Source organism: Erithacus rubecula (genome assembly GCF_903797595.1).
Source record: "Erithacus rubecula genome assembly, chromosome: 9".
Taxonomy (NCBI): domain Eukaryota; kingdom Metazoa; phylum Chordata; class Aves; order Passeriformes; family Muscicapidae; genus Erithacus; species Erithacus rubecula.
This window is the reverse complement of record NC_136660.1, coordinates 15,096,852-15,115,992: the sequence shown is the minus strand read 5'-3', so window position 1 is coordinate 15,115,992 and position 19,141 is coordinate 15,096,852. Positions and strand designations below refer to the sequence as shown.

At 42.0% G+C, this 19,141-nt stretch overlaps 2 protein-coding genes across 3 annotated transcripts; both read left to right on the top strand.

Annotated features, from left to right (window-relative positions):
- The first annotated feature begins 200 nt into the window (after window positions 1–200).
- Window positions 201–9,759, top strand: FUT11 (fucosyltransferase 11). 2 transcript variants are annotated; one of them, XR_013775165.1, is made up of 4 exons: window positions 201–984; window positions 2,250–2,875; window positions 6,587–6,871; window positions 9,102–9,759. XR_013775165.1 is itself a non-coding variant. In XM_079312841.1 (3 exons), the coding sequence occupies exons 1-3, from the start codon at window positions 295–297 to the stop codon at window positions 6,732–6,734; spliced, it is 1,464 nt and encodes a 487-aa protein (XP_079168967.1). In that variant the 5' UTR covers window positions 202–294; the 3' UTR covers window positions 6,735–7,278. The 2 variants fall into 2 exon arrangements, 1 of the variants encoding a protein (XP_079168967.1); XM_079312841.1 differs by lacking the exon at window positions 9,102–9,759 and having other exon boundaries at window positions 202–984; window positions 6,587–7,278.
- A 5,492-nt stretch (window positions 9,760–15,251) lies between these two features.
- On the top strand, window positions 15,252–17,929 carry CHCHD1 (coiled-coil-helix-coiled-coil-helix domain containing 1). The gene is made up of 3 exons (XM_079312844.1): window positions 15,252–15,456; window positions 15,845–15,963; window positions 17,121–17,929. The coding sequence occupies exons 1-3, from the start codon at window positions 15,315–15,317 to the stop codon at window positions 17,229–17,231; spliced, it is 372 nt and encodes a 123-aa protein (XP_079168970.1). The 5' UTR covers window positions 15,252–15,314; the 3' UTR covers window positions 17,232–17,929.
- Window positions 17,930–19,141: the final 1,212 nt, after the last annotated feature.

Genomic DNA, 19,141 nt, shown 5'->3' with positions numbered 1-19,141 from the left:
ACGGCTGCAGGAGCGGTACAGCCGAGAGGTTCACAGCAGCTTCAGCCCTTGTCCAGGGGCCTGGGAGGGAGCTGTAATGTGGCACTCGTGGAGCCGCTGCAGCAGGGCTCAGGCTGCCGCCAGAGCGGGGTCCGTGTCGCTCCGAGCCGCTCCCGAGGCGCAGGGACAGCACGAGGTGAGAGGCGGGGAAGGCGGCGCCGCTCCCGCCCGGCCCGGCCCCCGTGACGGCACCACCGGGGGCGGGCCCGGCACCGCTTCCTGGGCGGCGGGGCGGGCCCGTGGCGCGGGCCGGGCATGGGGGGCGCCGTGCCGGGCCGGGTGTCCGCGGGGCTGTGGGTGACACTGGCGCTGGCGTGGAGCGCCGTGGCCGCGGAGGGCCCGGCCGAGCCGTGCGGGGCCGATGGGTGGGCGCAGGACGCCGTCCCGCCGGGCGCGGCCTTCGTGGCCGCCGCGTCGTACCGCGGGCCCGGCAACAACGACACGCGGAGCAATAAGGCGCTGCCCATCCTGCTGTGGTGGAGCGGGAGCCTCTTCCCGCACTTCCCCGGCGACACGGAGCGCATCGACTGCCCCCGCGGCTCCTGCCTCGTTACCCGCAGCCGGCGGGTGGCCGGGCACCGCCGCACCAAGGCGCTCATCTTCTACGGCACCGACTTCAGGGCGTACGAGGCGCCGCTGCCCCGCCTGCCCCACCAGACTTGGGCGCTCTTCCACGAGGAGTCCCCCATGAACAACTACATGCTCTCGCACTCGCCCGGTATCCGGCTCTTCAACTACACGGCCACCTTCCGCCGGGAGTCCGACTACCCGCTGACGCTGCAGTGGCTGCCCGGCACCGCGTACCTGCGGGCCCCGGCCGTGCCGCTGGCCGAGAAGGACGCGTGGCGGCGGAAGGGCTACGGGCCGGTGCTGTACATGCAGTCCCACTGCGATGTGCCCTCGGACCGGGACCGCTACGTGCGGGAGCTCATGAAGTACATCCAGGTAGGTGGGCTGAGTGCGCGGGAACTGTGGCGTGCTGCTGCTCTCCGAGCTGGGAACACCCGGCTGCCCCCCTCTACCGCCTCGTTTTAATGGGGTTTGTTTGTCCTTGTTTTTAGCCGAGACACGAATCATAACGGGATGCATGCTGACTGCAAGCTGGACAGAAAAACTAGTTGTATTCCTTCCCAAAGCGTGATCTAGACTACACCGCATGTCAGTAGGTAGGCCTGATGCAGATGTTAGATGTGGAGTTGGATCTTGTGGATCAAGTGCTAGAAGTTGCTGAAATCTCTGGACTTTGAAGTTAGCATACAGGAAGTCTGTCCCCTTACAAGCCTCACTACCGTTTGAAAATACAGGAGGAAGGTTAAAAGGCAGGTTGCTCTGTTGTGAGAATCTGCTCCTTTCCTGTGTTGTGATAGGACCATGTTGTTTCTATGATGGTTTGTACTGCTATGGTACAGTTGATGGTGAGTAGCTTCATAAAGTAAAATAATGTAGTTTTTTGCAAGCAGGAAAAAAGCATACTGCATTTCTTTTCTTTAAAAGTGTGAAGGATATTAGATTGATTAAAAAAAAGAAAGAAATCTCTGTTTAGCCTTTGCCAGAGACTTGTTTTTCCAGTGGTTTCCGTTGTTTCTATTGGTCATGATTCAGTTATTGTGTAAGGTTATCATGTGTCAAGTAGTGAAGCAAAGGCAAAAGAATTTATAAAAAATTACTATCTTGTCACGGTACAGTGACAAGACTTAGTACGGTGCAGGTTCCAGCTCAAGCATGTTGCCTTGTATTTTTAGACATTCTTTTCCTGCATGAATTTTTCTCAGTTCAACAACTGGAAAAGTTTTGTCAGCTTGCCGAGACTGGCTGGAACTATGTGTAATAACTGTTTGGAGAAGCACTGTGTCTCTTAAGTAGAAGGAAGATGTTTAAATTCACAGAGAGTTGAATGCTGTTCCTTACTTGTCGGTTTCTGATTTATCTGGTAATAAATACATTTTTGGGGGCCATCTGTGCACTCCTCTCGCCCCTCAGTCTGTAGTGTGGCTAATGCTGCTTTTGAAACTCAGCACTTGGTTTTCTCTACAGCTTGTAGAACTGGGGCTCTAGGAATAGTCTCAAACGAAAGAACTTGGAGTGAAAATTAAGCTAAATTAACATAGCTATGAACTGATCCAGGTTAGGAATTTTACAAGAACTACAAAGTCTGAAAACAAGTTCCAGGAGAACAAATCACTTTGTAAAGATGCTGTTTGTTGTTTTAGGTTGACTCCTATGGGAAATGCCTGCATAACCGTGAGCTCCCCAGTGAGCGACTGAGAGACACTTCTACAGCCACTACAGAAGATTCTGAATTTATGACTTTCATTGCCAGGTACAAGTTTCATCTGGCCTTGGAGAATGCCATATGTGATGACTACATGACAGAGAAGCTGTGGCGTCCCATGCACTTGGGGGCTGTCCCAGTGTACCGAGGCTCCCCAGCTGTGCGGGACTGGATGCCAAACAACCTCTCCATCATTCTTATCGATGATTTTGACAGCCCCCAAGAGCTGGCAAAGTATCTTGATTTCCTGGACAAAAATGGTGAGGAATATTTGAAGTATCTAGAATATAAAAGCGTTGATGGAATCAAAAATCAGTTCTTGCTAGAGAGCTTGGAGAAGCGGGAGTGGGGTGTGAACGACATGACTCTGCCCAATTACCTGAATGGCTTCGAGTGTTTCATCTGTGACAAGGAGAACACCCGGGTCAAAGAGGAGCAGGAACACAAGAAGTCTCGTGGAAAAATTCCAGCTCCCAGACCTCATATAGCTCATTTCAAGCACATGGGATGTCCTATGCCAACCCCAGGGTTTGGAAGTGTTGAAGAGCTCTCTGAGGGAGACAGGTAATGTGCCTATATTATGCCTTTTGAAGGGAAAAAAGCTTCAAATAACAGGAGCTATAACTTTAATAAGGCTCTGTACTTAAAGGAGCTCTTGCTACTTCTCCAGTTACATTTTATATTATGTCTTGTAGGTGGTGTAGGAGTCCTGCTAATACTGTGTAAAGCTGAGGCTGAATGAGAGGCTTGCACTGTGGTGTTAGCAGTTGAAAGAGGAGTGTGAGATACAATATTCTGTTAAAATGCTCAGGTAGTGGGGTTATCCTTTGTCTATCTTAGCCTCTGCTTGAGTGAGGGATGTTTTTCAGTACAGTGATGGTAAAGCACTTGGCAGCCCTGATGCAAAAACAGGTCTGTACCTCCTTACAAACACTGCTTTAAGAATGGGGTTGCCAGTGTTCATTGTAGGGCTGGTTGACTCCTGTAGGCTTCAGAGCAGAAATTAGGCTCACCCAGATTACAAGACTTATTGCAGTTTTGTGCAACAAAACTCTGACTCTGTTCAAGGATGCCGTCCCATTTACTTAGGAGAGGGACTGTGAAGGACAGAGAATAGACTGAGTAGCTTCTTATCCCTTCTTTTCTGTTGGTTGACTGATTTACTGAGCTTTTTTATAGTAATGCCTTTTCTCAGTCTCAGTAGCAAAATGTTGGGCATTTTTTGTAGTGTGCTATGCAGCACCCTACTCTGTAGAAGTATTCCTGCTTTTTCATAGGTTTTCTGTTTGAGCATCAGATGGCAGTAGAGAAGTACCTGTGAAGGCACATGCAGAGTTGCTGCCAGTGCCACTTGCAGGCTCAGGTGCTTCTGTCATTTTTCACAGAGCTCATCAGCAGGGAGTTTTGAATAGTTGGTCTGTAATTCAAGCTATGGTTTCATCCTGTGGCAGTTTCCATGTCTCACTGTTCTTCTCTCTGTTCGTATGCATGAAAAATTGTTCTGGGGAAGCTTTTACATTCACTGCTATCTACTTTATAAAGATACGTGTCCATAGTTTCCAAGCCATGATCGTGGGCATCTCCTGTGAAATACAGTTTCTATCTGATAAGCATATAAGCTTTAACCAATTTTATTTGCAAAATGGAACATGGTTACTTATAATTCCAACTGGTGTGACAATAGCGTAAAATCGCCACCCAAACTTTAGCTAAGCATGCCCATATTATTGTCTGAGTTTTGACAGTAATGTTATTTAAGAGTGTGATCAGTTTAGATGATTGCCTACTGAGCCAGTCAATGGAGTCTTTCTTTACTTTAGAAAACATTATTGTGGAAAAATGACACAGATCTAGCAGGGATACAAGTGATAGACCAAGGTCTGACTATAAACACACATTGAGTTGTGGTTCTGGAGCCTTCTGAACTCAGAGGACAACAAAGGAGTTTATGTCAGAGCATGTACCCAGTTAGAGTAAGGTTACACTACACATTTGCATGCTCTGTAACCCTTATTCCCAGATGTAATTTGTTTTTAGTGTTGGCAGGTATGCTGAATTGTCAGAATGCTGCTGCAATCAGATTCTCTCTCTGTGTAGATGTACGTAGCTGCAGCACTATTACATCTTTAGCTGTATGTGTGGAGATGTGGTGTCTAAATCCTAATGCTTACAGCCTCATTTGTATTGGGATTGCTGGGTTTCACACTCAAGTGAGCTTAAGGAAAAAAGCTGTAGAACAAGAAGTTGTATGTGTCAGGTTGTGGTCAGTCACTACAATGTATTGAATTCTTAGCTGCTTTATACAGAAAATTAAGTTGCAGTGCTGCTGCTGAGTATAATATCCATTTAATGGAAACCAGAATTTCCACTTATTCTCAAACTGCCATCTTTGTAAGAGAAATGTTTGGCTTGTTTCATTGATAAGGACTCATTTTCCAAAAGCAGATGTTTGAGAATGTAACTATAAGAACACTAAAAAGAGACAATTTCCTTTCAGTTACCAAAAGTTTTCATCTTTGGTGGCATAGGAAAAGAGAAACCTGTGTGCCTTCGATAAAGGAATTGTGAAGCCATCATGGTTTTGCTAGTTCTATTTTATGTTGATGTTAGTTTATTTTTGATGACAAAAAACATGAACAGTGTATCAGATTTGCCAGGATTGCACTTGCAATAGAACCCCATAGTCATCCAGGATGAAGGATAAATCTGTATCTTATAATAATAATGTTTCAGGTGTATGTAATTGGTAGTTCCTGGTGATTTGTACGGTCCTGTTCATCCTGGGATACTGATTTTTCCCAATTTGCAGAATTAGAGTGAAATTATTTTCTTAAAAGAAAGAAAAATAACAGCAGTTTTAAATTACTTTTAATAAAGTCTTCACTTGGATATTGGAATTCCTTTTGGTGTTGTTTCTGTAGAGTTCATCTGGAAAATGTTTTCCTTTTTTCTGTTCCTTGATGCCACTTAGTCTTGGGTCTAGTACTTTATGCAAGTAAACTCGTTTTCCAAACATGTGCCCTTGTTCAGTGCTGCAAAAAGCAAGTAACTCATGTTGGCAGCCCTTGAACAAAGGATAATGAAATTAGCTGGTAGGCAATGTGATCTCACAGTGCATTAGTGGTGCTAAGGAACCTTTTGGAAGATACTTGTTTTTTAAAGCAGATAAAAGCTTCTGTCTGTGATCCTTCACATTGGAATCTGTGTTGAAGGCTTTGTTTTGGGGTCTGTGTTGGTGTGCTCTGCAGAAATGTGCCATCACACACACACAACAGGTGATGCTGTTGACCACAGAAGCTGATTCCCATCGTGTACAGGCTGCCAGTCCTCAAGGACAGGCACTGGGATGTTTTGTGCATTTCTTGCAGCCTTTGTGGAGTGTAAATGAGATCTGCTTCCAGGCAGTGCAGTCACACTGGATTCAGTTATGGTGTACAGAGGGAAGGCAGGAGCCACAGTTCTTATTCCTGTGATTTGGAGGAAGAAGAAGAAAATATTTTGTATTTTAGTTAAGTATTGGGTAATTCATGTGGGCATATTATAAAGAGCAACATGTTTGGTCCTTTTTTCCAAAATTTGTGGTTTGTTTCTAGGTAGCAGAAATAATGAAGAAGATGTAAATAATTGGCATACCTTGATATAACACAAGTGAGAGAAGTAGTCCACGTGGTCATGAACTGTAAAACAATTGCTGAAATTTGCAGTGATGCAGTCTGTACTATGAAAAGGTTGAGATTATGCAGTGAAGAAGAGACAGCCCATACTTGACCATGTAGTCTGGAGATAAAGAATAGAATCTGTGTTAAGGAATATAATGATTTTTGTCTCTGTCATGTGTAACCTGTGTTTGTAGTTGTTTAAATGGATCAGCTGAAAAAAAATCCTGATTTTTAGGCTGCTATATGCATACTGGCCAGGGAAAGGTACTCTCAAAAATAATAAAAGGACTCTGTGATAGATTTTATTTTAATAGAAGTTTTTATTCCCTACAATTAGTAATTTAGTCTCTTTGGTTAACGTGATAGTGATAGTATATACTGATATTTCTAGAATGTTATAAAGTTAACAGTGAACTTATATTTGCTATAGAGAATTTTCAAAGCAAGTTTCTTTCAATGACTTAGAGCACAGTGGCAGACTAACAACATACATCTCTGGGCCTATTTTCACCTTAAGGGAAAGAAAAATATTGTTTCAGTGCTATTACAGCTGTGGACTGATTTGTTGGTTTTTTTTTTTTTTAATTGTTTGTGCTGGTGTCTCTTTTTGTTTCAGTTGGAAAGAAATGTGGCTGCAGGATTATTGGCAAAGCCTTGATCAGGGTGAGGCCCTCACTGCTATGATTCATCACAATGAGTCTCACCAGGGAAGATTTTGGGACTACATGCATGAGATTTTTCTCAAGAGGACAAGGCAACACTGACTCATCTTTGTAAGAGCTTGATTTGAAAATTGCATTGAAAGTTGAGACTCTGAATTCTTACCTCAGTTCAAATGTTTGCCTTGAAAAAAACAAAACCAAAAAACCTCTCACAGAGACAATTTTTTCTGGTGCATGAAGTAAGTTTCTGTTATGATTGGATTTCAGCAGTGGAAATGTTAGCAACTGCTTTGATTTGAGTTTCAGCTCTGTGGTGTGAAGCCACTCCTGACAGGTGTCAACATGTGGGGCAAAAGAGGAATTTACTTTCCTTTTGCATTTGCTATACTTACATTGTATTCTATTGAGTCTTACATGACTTTGGGTTCTTGCTCAAGTGCCCTAAGTTATTTCAGGGATTTTTTAAGTCTTCAGAGTATTAGTTGTTTTTTTAAAGTATTTTATCAATCACATATTCTCTTCATTGAGATGTACTTTTAGCTGCTATTAACAAATGGCTTTTCCAGTGAAGGAATTACAAAAGACACATCTATGAAGAGCAATCGTGCCTTATGGAATTGCTGCAATAAAGTCTCTTCTCCCCAGGTCACATGCCTCAAATACTCCTCCTTTCCAAGGTAACTGAATAACTGTGGGCAGGTCACTTAACTCTCTGCCTAATTTTCCTCTTTTGATTATTTAGCAGATCATATGCACAATGACATGGGAGAACTATTTAAGTTGCAACTTCCAGCAAAGTATTTCATGCCAGAAAGTGTATTACCTGGTATTGTGTAGAACAAAATAAAATTCTATGCTTTGGTTCTTTTAAGTTCCATCACATCTGAAATCTGTAATCTTGACTTATTGTTATCTCTCTTATGCTAGCAATTCAGAGACCTTGGATTTTTTTTCCTTTTGAATATGCAAAGCTTTCTGCAAGACAAATACATTTTAACAATGATGCCTTTCCAGTGGTCTCTGCAGTTTGGATACAAGTCTTTGTATGCTGAAATGGGTGATCAGAACCAGGTGCACTGAGATGGTTTTGTATCTTTACCAATCCTAACACATTGTGACCCTAGTCTGTGACCACAGTCCCATGTGGATAGATCTTCCTTGCTGCATAGCCTGTATTGCTTACAGGTATAAATAAAGTCCACTGTTCCCTGCCATAGTGGGTATCTTTCTGAAATAATTAATCTTGCAATGGAGGGAAACTAATTAATTCGGCATCACAGGTTTAAAAGCACACACAAATATGGCCACACTGCAATGATGTCTCTAATGGTATAATGCTATTTTCTTTCTCCATTTCCCCTCCTCCTTCAGATGTTAACTGGCTAAAGAGCCAGAGTTTCTGTGCTTAAGACAGATTGTTGGTAATGAAAGTCTTCAGTCTGTTGTGTAATTTGATTTTGTAAGGCAGTTTATACATTGCTATGAGAAGTCTGATGACTGTCAATAAAAGTTAGGAACAGCAGTGGCTCTGCATTCTCTCACTAATTACATCACTGTCTATTGCTTAGTGCATGGACACTTAGTACAGATCACTTAATAACTTTTTCTTTCCCCTTAAATTCCCCTTCATAATGTTATAGATGTGGTATTGGAAGTATATGCCAGTATGGGGAATGATCATCTCAACGTTTGCCTTTCAAATGACATAACAATATTGCCATGTTAAAATCAGGCACCTTGACAGCAAACACTTCAGACTCATGACTATCACTGGATTTTTATAAATGTAGAAAATGCATACATTGTACATTGCTCTCACCTAATTGTTTTTAGGAGAAGAAAGTTGTTTTTTTTCTCTGTTCTCCAATAACAGTGACAAGTGATTATTCAGCTAAAATGCATTTATCAGTTTAAGTTCCTTTTTTTCAGTTATTCAGAGACATGAATACCTAAGAGAATATATCTCAATTAATTGTTAAGATGGATTATTCAAATCAGATTAAAAATTATAGGTGTGTATTCAGGACCACTTGCTTGAAAAGTAAATTAAGATAAAACAAATTAAGGCTGCTTTAGTTCTGAATATTGACTTCTACTAAACAAGTAATGATATTTAAGTACATTGTTTGAATTAATGCCTTCAGTTACTTAATTTCATGTTTCTGTGTAGAAAATAATTGTCTTCTTTAACTGCATTCTCTTAATTAGCTATATCTCAAAACACTTTCTTATTCAAGTATTTGGTGGAATGACCAGAAGGACAAATTGTGATTTTGCTTTTTGTACTAAACATAAAAAAATAAGAACCAGGTACTAGCACATGCTGCTTTTACTATTTTATCCTATAATTTATGTAGATTTTTCAGAAGTGCAGCATTTATAATAATTTCTTTATTTATAAGGTCTTTATTATAATTTAATGCTGTTGCCAAGATGAGTCATGCCACATTAAATGCACTGTCCCAACAGGAGGAAGTATCAGTGTGAGTATGTGCATCAGCACCTGCTTAGTCCTTGATGAGGGATGTCCAAAGCCCCATTTTGTCTTCCTGCTCAGCAGCATGAGCATGTCTCAACTAACAGTAGCATTGAAGATCTGGTGGTGCAAGCTGAACAGTAGCTAACAAAGTAGGTAAAAGCTTCTTCCCTGGGGCTCTGATTTGTTCATTTCTAATTCACAACTGAGTATTCCTTCACCACTATGTACTTCCTGTACTCAACAGCCAGCAGGGTTATTTTGTTAGTCCTGCAGGGTTTCTTTGCTGCTTTGCTCTTTGTCTGTACTCCAGAAGGCTGTTGCTTTGAGCTTGATGGCTGTTCCCAAGCATGAGTATTTTTGATTGTCATCTATCTTAAAGTGGGCATGGAAAGAGTACAGATCTGAAAGTAACTTTATTACAGATATTCTATGGGTTTTGTCTGGTTTTTGAAGTACATCTTCTAGTTTGTAGTTGAGTCACAAGTCATTTGATAGCTTTCTTTTCTGATTTTTACTGTCTTCCTAGGTTTAACTATTTTTGCAGTCTTAGAGGAGGTGAGCTTCTCAAAAGGTAATGAGTATTAGCTACCACACTTAGCTATGAAGCTCACCCAAGCCTTGTTTCTTTGGTGTCTGCAGTGTTTTTTTCTTTAGTAATAGATCATACTAGCTTTTTGTCACAATACTTCCATGATTTATGAACTGTGTGTGTGTTGCCTCAATTAATATAGTAAATTTATTTCACTTTTTATGTATGGTGTGGAAGAATTAAGGATGGAATATTTATTCAGTGCATGGTGTGAATGCTTTATGTAGCTGCCAGGCAAACTCTGCAGGGACAGGAGAGGTGGGAATCCCGTCCAGCTGGATAAGGAGTTGTGTTTGCAGTTGTGTTTGAGGCTGCTGACTGACCTTCACAGCATCTACTGCTCTGCACAGCAAGGACTACAAAATGTTCAGTAAACACTTTACCATGGCTTTCCTTTCATTCTCTCCAGTTATTTGGAGGAGACAGAAGGAGAAGGTGAGTCTCATACCCTTGAAGAGTTTGCAGTTAATTTACTTAATAATGCATTTCAAAGGATTGCTATATAGTGCCAACATGAACTGCCAGTTGTAGCCAAAGTGAATTCAATTTACCTTCCTAGTTGTCTTTCTACTAATGCAAATGTGTGAATGCAGACAAGGAAGAAGGTCACTACAGCATTATTATTTTGGAAAAAGGTTCCTAATTTCTGTTCTTGGCTGCTAACTGGATTTCTCACTGCTTTAAATTCAAACCAGCAAGGTGGTGGCTGAATGTCATCACTCATATTGTGGCTACTGGAAGGCTATGTGATACTCAGAACATGATAGAGTCAACATTTTAATCATGTCCTTACAGTGCAGGTACCCATATTGATAAAAACTGAGACTAATCGGGGATTTATCAAAGATACCAAATATTGAAGATGATTACCAGGATCCTACAGACTAGGGTGAGTGGCTTCACTGCTTGTCATGCATTGTGTGTGTTTACTGTGTGACTAGAGGGAGGCTTTCAAAGCTGTCAGGATAGCTTTATTCACTAGCATTAATGTTCTAAAAATAAATATCTCCTCATTACTGCTCACATGAAACACCAGTAGATTCTATTGATGCTGTGTCTCAGAATTGACTTGACAAGGTAGAATAAATTTATGCCCTTTGAGAGGTGAGAGATGAGAAACAAAGGCTAAAGGACTGAAGGTTAAAAATCTAGCAGTCCAATGCATTGCATTGATTGGACAAGCCACAGTTCTCATTCTTCTGCCAAAACTGTGATACCACATGCTGCCTATTTTTTCAGTTAGAAGCCATTATTTTATTTACTAGACTAGTAGTCTATGTTTTCTGTCCTTTAGCAATGACTGCAATTTACCTAACATTATGATTTCTAGAGCTCAAAAGGAGTTCAGAAAGAGTTGCCTTTTCTTATTTCAGTCACTGTAGTAATTTTCAGACTGAAAGATCTCTGGCTCCTCTCTAATGGTAAGTAGAATGATACCCAAGCAACAGTGAATGTATATGTTAGAGGGAAAGGAGAATGAGCTACTTTCTCTGGAAATGGTTTGCAAAGTTCAGCAGCAGATGGAGAATCAGCAGAAATGTCCCTCTTTCACTTTGACTGAGGGTAGTTTTAAGTGGTGTGGAAGAACAACTAAATTACTGGGAACAGGATGAATGTAGTTAGAACTCATCCATCAGGGACATCAGAGTTTTAACAGACATTGCTGTGTTAGACACAAGCAGCCATCTGCCTTGCTTACTGTCCTGCCATGCACACTCTTCAGCCGTGGTCCCAAGAGAGCCACTCCCTTAATCATTGATTGTCATCTATTTGGTTGTATTTAATTAAGGTTATTGATGGATCTCCAGACACCTTCTGGGAAGTTGTATTAATTGGCAACATACAGGGTGGCAGGTTCCTTCATTCTGCCTGGAGACTTCTCCTGACAGGTTGAAATTAATCAGAGAAAAAATCCTTTTAGTGCTAGGACCAACTGAGCCAAAGCTTACCTCAGAATTTAACAAAGTGTTCTTCTCTTTATGGTTCATTGTCTCAAAGCTGGCATTGAGAGATATATGGCCTTGCAGAGGGATTAGGAAGGATGGAGAGGAATGCAGCTGCAGGATTTGTTCCAAAGCTCTGACACTACTAGCATCTTAATTTGTGTGCCGTTAAATGCATTTTTTTAGTGCAGAAAAGACCTATTGAATGTGCAAGTGTCTCAGCTAGAGATGGTTCTGGGGATCTTGGAGTGCATCAGAGTAGATGATAATACTTTATGGCATCCCTGAGCGAATAAGGAGGAAAATAAGATAATTTCCAGTGGAAATGGGCTGAATTTCCTAGATCCTAGGAATTAAGGATTAGAGATGGCAGCTCAGAACTGCTCAGGTTGACAGAAAAATGCAGGGCAGCTGATCTGATTGAGATAGCACAGGATAAGGGCTGGTGTGGGAGTTGGGATGGGGTGGGACATGTTTAGTTGTCAGTCCATGTATGGATTGTGCTAATAAGAGCATTAAGTGCTAATACTGTCCAAACACAATACCTCAGCAGGCAGGAGTCAAGTCTGAACCACCTGGAATCTTAGCAAACTGGTTGGTTTCACTACTAAAGTTAAAGTGGAAGCGCTTTAAATGTTAAGGCATCTCTAATTAAGTTGGTTGAAGGAGGTGAGGGTGAGACAGATGAAAATAAAGTGGGATAGGTGAGGGCATTATGAACTTGTATGAGAAGAACTGGTGTATTCAGGATAAATTTGTGTGAATATGCTGGAATTTACCTGAAAGCTGGATCCAGGCAGTCAAAAATACATGGATATCAACTCTATGCTTTTTCCTGAATACAACTGATTTTTTAGCCTCATCCCCTAACTGATTTTTAGGCAGTATCTGGAGGTTTTACATAACTACACGAGAAAGTGAAGAATTCATGGTGTGATTTCTCATCTCTTAGAGAGGTATTTAAGGTAAGTCTCATTTTAAAGGGTGTATTTTATCACAGCACTTGTTAGCATTGTATTTAATCGTGGAATAGCATTCACTGTAGCACCATACATAGCCCTTATTCAGTTGTGATATGTATTATTTTCAAATCTAATATTAATAGTTTAAAATCTGTGGTTAATTTTGGATTTGACAAGCTGAAATGCAAGCTAGGATTCAGCTTTAAGTGTGTTGATACAAAAGAAAAGGTTATAAATGCTAATCAATGGAAGTTAAAATCTTACATGGTTTTTACGGTTGTACGTTCAGGATTCACAGTGAAACATCTCTGGACTTCACTGTTGAGGGAATTTGGTTTCTGACTGTCCTATAAAGTCAGCACTTCTGTCCCATCCATAGTGAGTTGGTGCTGTCAGCTGTACGAAATACAGGCTGTAGAGACGTTTGGCTGTTGAGTAACAGCCCTGTTATAGTTCCACCCTTAAAATTAATGTGTAATATTAAAAAATAATGTTTAATAATAAAACTATGTCCTGCTTCAGACATCCCTGCATGGTGTGTGCAGACACCATCATGTACCTTATTCAGTCTGCTTGGGAATCTTAGGCTGATGCTCCAATACCGGACTGATGCCAAAAAATTGGTTCTAATGCAGACAGCAGTAACTTACAGGAAGCTATTACAATTCTCCTTGTGTAGTTTGCCTTTCTGTTTCTCAGCCTCCCTTCCTCTTCCACCTCATTTTTCTTGGAATTACTTAAGTGAGCAATCAGCTTTTGAAGGTGAAAGGACTTGAAGGTGCTGCCACCATTAGCTAATGTAATTTGGAAAAAGGGAGGCTGATTTACAGGGAGTGAAGTTCAGCTTTTCCCAAGTTCTAGTACTTTTGTCTTTCCTTGTTACTGTTTCTGTGCCCATCTAGTTAGGCATTGTAGGAGGCAAGTGCAGCAGGCAAAGGTGGGTAGCTAGAAGAGGAAAAACCAAGAGTAGCTCAACCTCACGTGAACAGGAATACTGAAATGTATTTCATGTCCCTGTCTTGGGTTTTCAAAGTCTCCAATGTTCAGAGTTGCACGGTGCAAGCCCTCTGGCCTAATTTGAAGGTGTCAGCCTGTTTTCTTCTCTACTGGTATTCAACCTCAAAGGATAGCTTGTTTCCTGTCTTTTTGGAAAAAAATTGAAATAGAGAAACACCCCGCTTATGAAAATGTTTCAGAACTTCCAGAAAGTGTTTGAATTTGTACCTTGAGATGAAAATTCACTCCCAGAAGAGAGCTAAAAAAATATTCTGTTTACTTGAACATGTCTTCTCATACTCTTTTAATTTGGACACAAAGAAACACAGAAATAATTTTAGAGTTGGATATACCAGGATTTATTGTCAGCAGATGCAGTAAATTCTAGTAACCGTATTGAGAATATTGTGGTATAGGTCTGGTGATGTTTAGCCAAAGGTAACAGAATTTCTAAAGTCTCATTAACTGTCTTGACTAGGGAAAGGGGAGTGCTTTGTTTTGGGTTTTATGTCTAGGAGATTGAATATATTTTAATTCAAATCAGTGTCCTGTAGAAAAAAAAAAAAAAAAAAAAAAAAAAAAAAAAGATTGCAAAGAAAAGCATTTTTTATTCTTCTGTAATAAGGTCAGAGGACTCCACAGCTGTTCCTGACAGAGTGGTAAATGGCATATTCAGGAACTGCTCCACAACAAGCATCTGCATGCTTTGTACTCCCAGTGTTTGGTATCTAACTCCTCAGTTTTCTGCATTTGCCTTGTCCCTCCTGCTGGGCAGAGACCTGTTTGTATTCCAGCCCTTGGAATATTCCTGTGCCTTCTGTATTGCCTGCCTTTTTCAAATGGGGACATAAGCACTCCAGAACCTGCCAGATGAGTTGAGGACTTCCAGGACCTATGGAGGAAACTTCTGGGAACAAGAGGTTTTTTTCCACCACTGAGTATGAGGCTGTGGGAATGATGCTTCCATTTCAGAAGCAGCAGTTTCAGTATCTTCTTGGAAGGAACATTAGGAACAATGCAGGGGAGATCCAGCTGTAATGTAATGGAGAGAAATAAGGGACTGAGAGCTAAGTGATGTGAGTTTGAGAAGAGTTTCTATATTGTTGCAGGAGAACCCGAGACAAGTGAGACGGGCCTCATCCATGTCTGTAGTACCTGAGGGGAGAGTGTCAAAGGGATGGGGGATCCAGGCTCTTCTCTGTGGTGCTGCACAACAAAAGAGGCAACGGGCAGAATCTGATGCAGAGGAAGCTCCACCTGAACACGAGGAACAGCTTTACTGCGCAGGTGCCCGAGCACTGCAGCACCCAGAGAGGCTGCGGAGTGTCCCCCGTTGGGGATGTTCCGTAAGAGCCTGGATGCAATCCTGTGCAATGTGCTCCTGCTTGAGCGGGGAGGCTGGACCAGGTGACCGACCCACTGTGGTCCTTTCCAGCCTCGCCCATGCTGTTATTCCTTTAATTCCATCTGAATTACTTGAAACAATCACGATTTCTGCTGCTGTGGCTGAAGTGCGTTCGCTGCTCGTTACTGCTGCCGCAGAAGGAGGTTTTGGACGGCGCTGGCTGTGGCGGTGACCGGGTGGTTCCCAATGCGGAAGCTGGGGCGTTGCTCCCTGCGCACGGCCTATCGCCGGCCCTGCGGGCAGGATGGGGCGGGCCCGGCCCGGCCCCGCGCCGCCCTCCCGCCCTCCCTCAGGGCCCGCGCGCGGCCATGGCGGCGCCCGCCTACCCCGCCTGGGTGACCCGCTGGGTGTCGGGGCAGTGGCGGAACCAGAAGCGGCCCCCGACGCTCCGCCCGCCCCGGACGCTGGCGCTGGCCGACAAGGTGGCGAACCGCCGGGAGCAGGGGACAGGTGAGCGCCCGGCGGCGAGGGGAAGGCCGGGCCCCGGGCAGAGCTCGGTGCCTGGTGCTCGCAGGGCGAGAGGGGCCGGGCCCGGCCGTGCAGTTGGCACCCGATTCTGTGGAAAGGATCGCTCCCTCACACTGCAACCCTGAGTTTGCGTCGTATGTGGGTCAGACACGTTGCATTGCCTTTACCTTGAAGATTCGGTCAGATGCTGGATGGCTGCAGGGGCTTGCTTTATGTTAGCAACAACTTCTCTGCCCGAAGCAAAGCTGGAATCTTTAGTTATGCATTTTCTCACCTGCCTCTGCCTCGTCTTAAACCTCTTTGAGATTTATGCGCTGTGGAGGTTGTTAGCATGAAATCCCAAACACGAGGTTTCTGCTTTCCGTTCTAGAGGCAACGTGCATTACGGAGATGTCGGTGATGATGGCCTGCTGGAAACAGAATGACTTCAACGACGCGCCTTGTGCCGAGGAGATCAGGATGTTCTACGACTGCGTGACAAAGGCAGAAGTAATTAAGTCCTCTTTATGTTCTTAAAGGCTAGTAGTAGGAAAGGAGAAAGCCTCTAGGCATTTTTTGTGTGCCAGTAAGAATAATGTTCGCTGACAATTTGATTGTGACCCGTTTGGGCAACTAAGAGCAAGAAAGGTGGTGAGTGATCTAGAGGCTCCTGCCAAGTGGGGCTGAGGGAGCTGGGGTTGTTTACTCTGGAGAAGAGGCTCAGGGGAGGCATTATTGCTCTTTTCAACTACCTGGAAGGAGGGTGTAGCCAGGTGGAGATCAGCCTCTTCTCCCAGGCAGCTGGTGATGTGACAAAAGGACATGGCCTCGAGCTGTGCCAGGGCAGGTTCAGGCCATCAGGAAGAAGGTTTTCAGTGAAAGGGCACTGGAAGCATTGGAACAGGCTGGCCTAGAGGTGGTGGAATCACCATTCTTGGTGGCATTCAGGAGGTGACTGGATATGCCACTTAGTGCCATCATCTAATTAGCAAGGTGGCCATTGGTCAAAGGTTAGACTCAATGATCTTGAAGGTCTTTTCCATCCTGTTTCTTACTTTGAAAGCTAGACATGCTTGAAAAATTAATTTCATACGGTTTGAAAATTAGAGGTTTCTGGTTATGTATTATGTATTATGTGTTATATATTATGTATAATTTATTATATATAATATAAGCTTGAAATAAAGTAATTTTCAAAATAGATTAAAGGTAAGTATATGTACTAAATTTGTCTTTAAACTGGTTTCAGGCTTCCATTTTCTTTCAGTAACAGTGTCATCATTTAAATAGTTATTTACTGGTGCTGTTTTACAGCATAAGTGAAAAATTATACTCAGTTTATTTGGTAGATGACAAAGAATCAAATGAAGATCAAAGAATAACAGAAAGTAAAAAGAAAAAGTCTGGGTTGTTACCAGAAGTTTATATCATCGTTAACTAAGAATATGGAAGGATATGATCTTCACAAGATGTCCGTTATTAATTGCATCGCTTAAAGGTCATCAGCTTGTGATTATTGAGCCAAGTTCTTCTGGAAGTGTTCCTTAAAGAAACAGTATTCTTATGAAAGAAACATCCCCATACAATTAGTAGCAGTCTCTGGGAATAAGCATCAACTCTGCAAATAAACAGAAGTAAATATTTTTCGGAGCTTTTTTCTCTTTCAGAAACAGCGCAAGAGTCAAAGTGAGGATACCCCATCATCCAGGGGAAACTTGTCTTCAAGCAAAGTGAACAAGCTGCTGAAGAGGTTTCCTCAGATGACACATTATGTATAGCTTACTTTACAGAAGGGACTGTGGACAAGCAATTAAAGTTGGAGTCTTGGTCAAAAAAGAGAAAAGTCAAGTTGAGCCATTCTTTGATGTCAAGTGGTGTGTGGATCTTTACTCAGCTTTTGATTCCAGAGCAAAACCACCCATCTTGAGTATCAGCTGATTTTGTTCATGAGACTTTTGGGTCTTGCAGTGTTAGGATCTTGCAGTGTTAGGATTTCTACAGTGTATTGTTTAACTAGCCTACTTGGGTTCTCATGTTAAACAAAACCTTCTAGGCATACATGTAAATGCATTTCCTAACAGGGGATGACTTTTTCACATGCAAGCTGCTTGCCCAGCTCTGGAGCTACTGTCAAAAAGTGTTTGGGCTCAAACACTGAACCCTGTTAGAATTGATAGTAATGGTGGTAGTAGTTGATGATATGATGGCTCATACTCTTACATGGGTGTATACACAATCTGATGCCTCTTGTAAGTTTTTTAATTTCCAATTCTCTAAGAAAAGGCTGCAGAATTTAGAAAAAATCTCCAGCTAAATACCTTGTTAATACAGAATACATTGGTAAATATGAAATATAACTTTAACATGGAAGTTTGTGATTTATACCCTCTGATTTGCAGGTAGGACAGGTATGGTGCCACATAAATTTGATTGTTTTTTCTGGACTGTAATAAAGCAAGGCTGGTGTTTGACTTGGGCAACTCATCTACAACAAAATGTTTCACTGTTTTTTGGTAAAAAAAAAACTTAAAAGAGGAGAAAAAGTTCAAACATGAACTGATAATTGAAATAATGTAATTTATTTTTGGTTTTGATTGGGGAAGTGGGGATGGTTTCCACAGAAAACTACAGGCAGGTTATTGGGACAGTACCTAATTGGTGGGAAAAATGTGTGTTTTGGAGAACTAATGTTATAACCATTTATATCAGTAATTTTTTTGGGTGTGTAGAAAAAGCAGTGTAAGAGGAGAGGCAGGCACATACATATTGTATAATTACACATGGATGGCTGTAGAGTTTGCTGGAACTGAGTCCTCTGGAGCCCCAGGCTGATACCTGTTCACCACAAAAATTTTGGTCAGGTGAAGGCTTTTAAGTTACTGAAGCAACGTTCACTTAGATGTTAATTACAGTGGCTAATTGGTGGATTATCCACAGGGTAGCTTATTCTTTTGTTGCTATTAGGGCATAATTAGGTCTTTCAGAGGACTTGGGGTCAATAAGGACATAATATCCACATCTGAGTTTGGGAAAACACTTTGGTTCTGTGACATTTTGCATTTTCTGTCCAGAAGACACTGTGAAAAGGAATGCTATTTGCTGTTTCTTTGTTTCTGGAGGATACAAGATAGATTGAGAGTGAGGAATTGACTCACCTCTGTTGATGATGATTTTTCTTCATATTAAAACTTGGAATAGAAGTAGTTATGCATCTCTTAAGATAGCACCTGTGCTGAATCTTCCACATTCTAGTGTCCATGAAGAACAGTCTTACATAAGAGGCTGTAGCAGATACACATAATACCTTTTTCTATTTTTACTTTTGGAATTTTGCACAGCTCCCACTAATCTGAACAGCTGTATTGCCTTATAGTTCTTCACAGTGAGCTTCACAAATTCAGTTGTTTGGGGTTTTGTCTAACCTTTTAGATGTCTACTATAAGCTTGAAATTATTGTGCTAAGATTTTCCAGTTATTTTATTTGAGAGAAAGGAAATGATGCTATTCAGGTGCACCCAGGTTTTACAAGCACTTGAGTAATTCTTTTGCTGCTTTTGTCATAACCAAAAACCCTCCAGTTACTGATTGTCCTTGGCAATTTCAGCTGCTGACCATTTTACTGTATCTCACCACTAAGCTTATATTGGGTGTTTAAATGCATTCTGTGACATGCTCATATTGAGGATCA